This window comes from Chinchilla lanigera, unplaced genomic scaffold (genome assembly GCF_000276665.1).
Source record: "Chinchilla lanigera isolate Chin_1 unplaced genomic scaffold, ChiLan1.0 scaffold00021, whole genome shotgun sequence".
Classification (NCBI taxonomy): Eukaryota; Metazoa; Chordata; class Mammalia; order Rodentia; family Chinchillidae; genus Chinchilla; species Chinchilla lanigera.
In genome coordinates, this window is record NW_004955422.1 from 3,633,621 (window position 1) to 3,640,734 (window position 7,114).

The 7,114-nt window shown below is 55.4% G+C and overlaps 1 protein-coding gene across 1 annotated transcript in view; it reads right to left on the reverse strand.

Annotated features, from left to right (window-relative positions):
- Positions 1-6,177: 6,177 nt before the first annotated feature.
- The window catches only part of LOC102024473 (chromosome unknown open reading frame, human C11orf96), a gene marked incomplete in the record, with an annotated part of 1,652 nt that continues 715 nt past the window's right edge, over positions 6,178-7,114 (reverse strand). The window contains 1 exon segment of the mRNA XM_005384081.2: positions 6,178-7,114. Within this exon segment, the coding sequence (XP_005384138.2) occupies positions 6,724-7,114 (391 nt within the window).

The window sequence follows — 7,114 nt, forward strand, 5'->3', positions numbered from 1 at the left end:
GAGCACTTCTGATGTCCCTACCCCAGTCAGAAGAATGGGCCACTTTCCTGTCCTGGGAGAACCTGCTCTGACTCAGATTGGTGGAGACAGGTCAGACCCAGATGGAGGGAAAGGACTTCATATTAGTCAGGCTAATACTAGGGAAAGCAGTGGTTTAGGAGGTAGACAGAGTGTCTTTCTCTCTCAGCTAACGGTCCATCTTGAGTCTGATTTCCCATCCACGGGCAGTTCAGTGTCATGAGACCTCCAAGGTCTTGCCCTCATGCTGGGCCAAGGGCGGGCCAAAGACATGCCCATCTTCTGTTTGAGGGGAGCACAAGAGCAACACACTCATGGTCTTGAGGCATAGATACAGCACAGAATGAACACCTCTTGCCATTTCCAATGCGGAGATGCCTATGACCATGCTCACCGTGAAGGAAGCTGAGGGGCTCAGCCTGGCTTCGCACCGAGGAGGATGCACACAGTAGATCAGCGCACCCTTAGTGACGTCCAGTGTGCTTGGCACCACTGCCTACCAGATATGCATGGGATCCTTCTTCCCACAGCAGAACACGTTCACCCTCTTTCAAGGAGGTGAATCCCAAATCCCATCGAGCAACACTTCCAGACCAAAGTGCAGGAATATGCCAGGGAGAGGAAGTCCTCTCCAGAGCCACATGTGGTTTTTGTCATGGTCCAGTGACAAGCCATCTGTTACCGTCACCACCACCACCACCACCACCACGCATAAACCCCCAACTGTAGCAGCGGACAGGGATAGGGAAAACACACACACACACCTCCCCTGGGAAAAGGGAGAAATGGAAAATCCAGAAGTCACTCGTGCAGAGCAACAGACGCATCCTGGGAGCGGAGGATGCTCCTCGGTTGGCTGATCTGGCCAACCCCGTTCTCGGAAATTCTCCTTTTCCCATTATCCTCTGTGGCTACATCTGCAGCAAAGAGGGCACTGAAAGTTCTGGTCTCCTGGGGGGTTGTTTGGGAGTCAAATAATCATAATCACCGCTTCCTGCTCCTAGTTTCCTCATACTTAAAAGCCTTCTGGACAGTGTGCTTCCAGACAGTCCCAGGTGCCAAAAACCACCCCGAAAGATGTTTGCTCAGTCAGTGCTGAGGCCTCATCAGTTACTTTGTTTTCTGCTCTGGCCCAGCCCTCTTGTTCTCATATTGGCTACCCTGAGATGAGTCTAAAACAACCTGATTGAGTGGGAAGATACAATCCTTAGTTGGACTTTTCCCAGGGCCTCTTTCCTTCTTGGGTGGTCTTTGAAAAAGGCACTAAGTGACCACAGTCTGAACTCCTGCTGCTGGGGCTCCACAGGGGGGCAGCTTTCACTCCCGGGAGGCCCATGTTCTAGATACCTTCTCTGCTAGTCTAGCTCAGAAAAGCCTGCTAAAAGACGCCGAGCAGGCGGTGTGTACAGATATTCCATTGCTTTTCAACCATTTCGTCTAGAGCTATGGGCTTGGTTAACGTACAATGGCTTCTAAATTGTCATCAAAATGGTTCCACCAAAAGCTTTGCCAAGGGATAACAAGGGTCACCCATTTTCCACCCCACAACAGGTGGACCGTCCCTGTATGCACCAAAACTATAGAACATTTTAGGGTACTTTTACTTTAGAGTTTTTCTTGGGCTGGCATCCTGTTGCCAGTACTAATTTCTATTTATTTATCCTTAGGGAAGGGTGCCATAATAAAGACATTCAATAATGAGTCAGTGGCTGAGCTGACAGCGTATGCTGCCATGTAGAATAGTCACGGTGATCATTGCAGAATGACAGGCTGTTTGGATCCACAAGGTCACATGGGGTTCTTCCATCTTGTCTCTCTGTCATCTCCAACGTTATTGGTTTGACCACCCCTGGATTGGCAGCACAGATAGTTCCCACGTGTGGAAAGGTAAAAGCATGAGGGAAGAGGGTGTACCCACAGTCCTAAGGCCACACAGGAAGTCTGTGATATGTAGACTGGCTATGTGTCCCGGGGAAGGGGGCTATCACTGCTGGTAAATAAGTAGCAGTCTGCACCAAGGGCCTGGAGCTGAACAGGCAGTCAAGTCATTATAAGTCAATATGCCTTGGGGACAGACAGGCACGGGAGCCCCTCACCCCATGTGAACACACAAGTCACCCCGAAATGCCATTCCCCCCAGAAGCTCAGGGCCAGTGGACCACACAATATTATTAATCTGGTAAATTTTGCCATCTCCCTAGTGTCACCCCTAAAATGATGCCCACTGTCCTCCCCTGTGGGTGGGTGAGGGGCAAAGGACAGGCTTGCAAGCACTAGAAACCTGCTGGGAGTTGGAGGGGTGGTAGTACAGGTTCTCCAAGAAACAGATTCCAAGAAGGGTTTGGATATGCCCCGATTTCCTGAGGAGATGCCTGTATGGCGTGAGGTAGGGCAAGAGCAAGGCAAGGCTGGAGTGACAGAGAGAGGGAGAGAATGCATCCCATGGACTGCACTGCAGGCCTCGAAAGCTACAGCAGAGCCACTAGGAAACCCTGGGGCCAAGCCTACCAATCAGGAAATCATCATGTTTCCCAGGAATGGCTCTGCCACAGACCCCAGCCTGGATCCCAAGGACAGCAGCCCATAGCAGCAGCCTAAGAAGGTGATGGTTTTCAATGCCAGGGTAGTTCCTGGTTAGTTACACTTCCGGTAGCAGGAGACCTGCAGGGCCTGTTCTCATGGCTGCCGCTGGGGCTAACAGTAAGGAACTGGAAAGGCCAGAGACTTTGGAATTAAATATTTATACTGGGTTTCAGCCCAACTCAGCACTGACGAGCTGTGTGTCATTGGTTAAGAAACTTCATCCCTCTGATCCTTAGTTTTCTCATCTGGAAAACATTACCAGGATGAAAATGGAGTTCCTACAGAAAGTGGCCACCAAATGACAGCATTTATGCGTCCTTCATTCTTCCAGAGCCCAAATCTACCCCCAATATGCTTCCCAGGGGAGGACTCCAAAGTTCACAGCTGATCCCAATTCTACGGGGATCACAGACAGCCCTTCCCTGTGACCCCCATACCGTGTGGGTCCAGAACTGGCATGCAGTGGGCTGCAAAGGCCAAGCTCACTTTTAAATCAGTCCAAGAACTACCCTGATAAAATCGCTCCCAGGGCCACAGAGAAATACTTCGGAGAAGCTGCCAGGAAGGGCAGAGACAGCCACTTGTTAGCCTCCTGCCTCGTCTGGGCTCCAGCCTGTTTGGAAACTCATCATCCAGGCGAGGATCCTGGGCCAGGGCCCAGGAGGGGAAGGGAAGGAAGCAGGCAGCTCCTTGGATGGGGATGTAACTGCAGACGGCTGGGCAGGCTTCCACCCACCCAGACACACGCCTGCCCGCGCACCGGGCTCCTACTTTCCCTCGGGCCCCTGCCCCCTTCTTTCAGCTCTCGTCTCCCTTTCTTATTTCCGAAGCTCACTCACCCTTCCTACCTCACTCCTCCATCCCTCCCTCACCTGTCTCTCTCCCAGGGTGACCCTTATTCCTCTCTGTCTCCGGACAGCATCTCCATCTCTTTCCATTACCTTCTCTTCATGTCTGAGTTTCCCTCTCTGCCTAAACGGCGTCCTTCCTCCCCAGCTCTCCGGCTCTCTTCCTGCTCACCCGGCCCTCTCGGTCGCTGCTTCTGTCTGATGTCTTCCTACATCAGCCCGCAGACCTGCCAGCTAGGGTCAAACTAAGAAGCTGGACGAGAGGACATCACTCTTACACCGGAGAGCGAGGCCTTCGCTGAATTCAAAGTGCAGTAGCTCTTCAATAGACTTTTATAAAAACCGTGATGATCAGTGCATACCGATATTAAACAAAAATCCAGTCAAGTTTAAAAGCAGGTTGAAAAATAGCACACGTGGAGTATAAACCCACTTTGTACTCTGCCATACAGAAAGATAAACGTGAGGCATTCGGAGGTAAATGGATGTCCCTTGAGAACATAGTATTAAGTGAAATAAAGCAGACACACAAGTCTAAATGTTGCATGGTTTCTCTTAAATGAGAACCCACCCCCAAATATATATATATATAGTATATATATATACTATATATATATATATATAACAGATAAAAAGTAGGGAGATCTTTTTCAAGTGAGATGGAGGACAGGAGAAGGGGAGAAGGGGTAGGGAGTGGAGAGAAAGGAGATGAAAGAAACTGAAGGAAAAAGAAGGAAATAGAGCCCCTGCAAATGGGAAGGACACGAAAGCTGGGAAGAGCAGGGAGGGCTGAGAGCGGCAAAGATGAAGAAAGAGTACAGACGTATGACGCCCACGTACCCACTCCCCACGACAAATGCACTCAGGTACTGCAAACACGTGCTAATAAATATCAGAAAGAAAACAATTACACATATGTGCATAACCTTCTGAATGTCCACCTGCTTATCTCTGAGTGGTGAGTGTGCGAACGACTTCTTTGGCATTATAGTAAATATTTCTTGGGTAAGAAAAGTTACAGTGGTGTAAAAACAAACCGAGAGGTAGGCAGTATGGCCACTGAGCTCCCTCCCTGCCCTTTAATTCACTTTAGCACAACGTTTCAGAAGTATCGGCTGGGCAGGGAGTCAGAGGGTTGGGACAGGGTCCCTGCGTGGGCCTGTGTTGATCCGGTGACCCTCAGGTCGGCTGGGTGTAGCTGAGTCTTTCAGAGGCTTGGAGAGGACCGGCAGGAGCTGCTGCTGAGAGGTGGGACAAGGAGAGGGGCAGAGGCGGGGCCTCCATAGCTCCTGCCAGCCTCTGAGGAGAGAAGAGGAGATGGACTGGGGGGTAGGGGGGAAATTTGCCCCCCTCCCCGGCTCAAACCAGCCCCACCGGGCAGCTGCAGCGATGGAATAAAGAGCACAGACCCACAGCTGCCTCCGGAGCGAGCTCGGAGCGCGGCCCTGGCAGCCAAGGGCCTCCTGTCAGCTCCCCACCACAATGGAGCCATTGCAACCCCCGGGCTGCTCTCAGGGGCTGGGACAGGGGCCAAAGACCCCAGCCACCAAGGCCCTGGGCCTGTCCTCCAGCCTCTGAGCCAGTGGGGAGGACATCCTCTCAGGCCCCATGTTTCTATTTTTGTTCCTTTGTTGTTTCCTCTGCTCCTTTTTTCTGCTGAGCCCAGGCCTCCAAGAGGTGGGATGGAAGGACAGAAAGGCAGACCAAACCCTCCTCTGGGAGAGCAGGGAAGTGGGGACTTGCTAGAATCACACACACCCCTCCACGGGCAGAGACGTGGCTACCTGGAGAGGGAGCAGCCAGGTGGTCAGAGGAGAGGACCCCGGGTGTTGGACGGACATCCTTACCCCTTACCTTGGTGTTTGCTACCTGCTGCGGGTGACCCTGCTAGCCCGCTTACCCAGATGATTTAGGGTGCAGACAAGGAGGCGGGGTGACTGCTGAAAAGCCCTGGGAAGACAGACTCCTGTGGCGGAAAAAGCACTGGGCCGCGTGTCCCTACGTCCACGTGGCCGTCGTCCCTGCGCCGCCGCTGGGCGAGTTTGCTCGGCTGTAAACAGGGGCGGGGGCGGGGCGAGGACTCGAGACCGAAGACACGGCCCACCCTCCTCGAGGAACCCTGCAGGGGATCCAGAAGGTCTGAAAGAAGTGTCCCAAGGACAGGAGCAGCCCAGGTTCGCTTCCGCAGCGCCGGAGCGCCGGGCACTGCGCTGAGTCAGCGCGCGGGTGGGAGGTCCCACCTGTATGAGACGCCCAGTGCGCACCCACGTTCTCGGTCCCACCGCCCAAACACCCTCGCCCGAGGCCCCCACCGCTGGCTGCGGCCACTCCCCCTCCCCTTGGCTTCCAGGACAGGGCGCAGGACGAGTGGGGTCTTCTGCGGAGGGCGCGGCTTGAGGACCTGACCCTGGCATTTCGGAGGGAGGGCGCTCTCCATCCTCGGCCTCTCGGCGCCGCTTTTACCCTGCCAGTGGCTTCCCCCGGTCCCTGTCGCCGGTGATGGGGACAGACCTGGGCAGCAGGCGCGCGCCCTGGATGTGCTGTGGACCCATTGTGGGGCGCAGGTCATGGGCTGCTCACCGGGGCACGACCTGGTGCCCGGGACTGACGCTGGTGGAGTCGCCTCCGCTTGGCCCTCCCTGGCTCCTCCGCCCCGCCGCCGCCTCCCTTACCTCCCCGTCTTAGGAGCTTGGGCCCCAAGGTTCAAGAAGTCTAGAGTCCGGAGAAATACACTGTGTAAATATATTGACTTTATTTGTCTCCACTCGGGAGCCTCACAGACATATCCAAGTAAAAAGATCGTTAAATAAACGCCTTCAGCAATTGCACTGCAAAAATAAATATCAATCCTCTGGCCGCGGCAGCAGCCGCACTGCGCCCCAGGTCCCATCCGCTCGTTTAACGATTATAAAAGTGTTCAGCGAGAGTGTGTCGGGGTGAGTGTGACGGGCGTGCGCTGGGGGGCACGGTGGAGCGGTGTGCAAAATCGGAATTGCAAACCATCAGAGGCTACTGGGCGTGGAGCGGCGACCCTGGCGACACCGGGCCGCCTCAGCACGGGCCGCCTCCCGCACACTCACCGCAGAGTTCGTACTGGGAAGAGTTAAAAAATAAACATTTACAAGGGTAAAGAAAGCGGCTCCCTCCCCGGCATTCCCGAGCGCGTTGCGCGCCGCGCCGAGCGCCGCCCAGGGGTCCCCGGGCGCGGGTCTCCGGGTGCGCCCGCCGGTCCCTGGGCGGCCGCGGAGGCGCGCGTCCCCGGCGGTGGCGCCGCTCACAGGGCCGAGTCCGAGTCGCTGGAGTCCAGGCTGTTCCTCAGTTTGCAGCTGCTGAGCTGCTCCCTCTGCAGCGACAGGCTCTGCGTGCTGCGGCGCAGGCACTCCAGGCTCTGCAGGAACGACTTCTTCGCCTTCTCCTCCTCCATGGGGGACACCCCCTCCTCCTCCACCTCCTGGATCTCGTCGAAGGTCACCGGCTGCGTCTTGAAGCGGGACTGGCGCGGCCGCCGCAGCCGGCCCTTGCCCTTGGTCAGCTTGGTGGGCCGCACGGGCTGCGGGAACTCGTCGGCCAGGCACACGAAGTGCGGCATCACCGCCTGGTAGCTGGAGCAGACGCCGGCGAGCTCGCCGGGCTTGGCGGCCGCCATGGCGTCCCCGGCGTCCGCG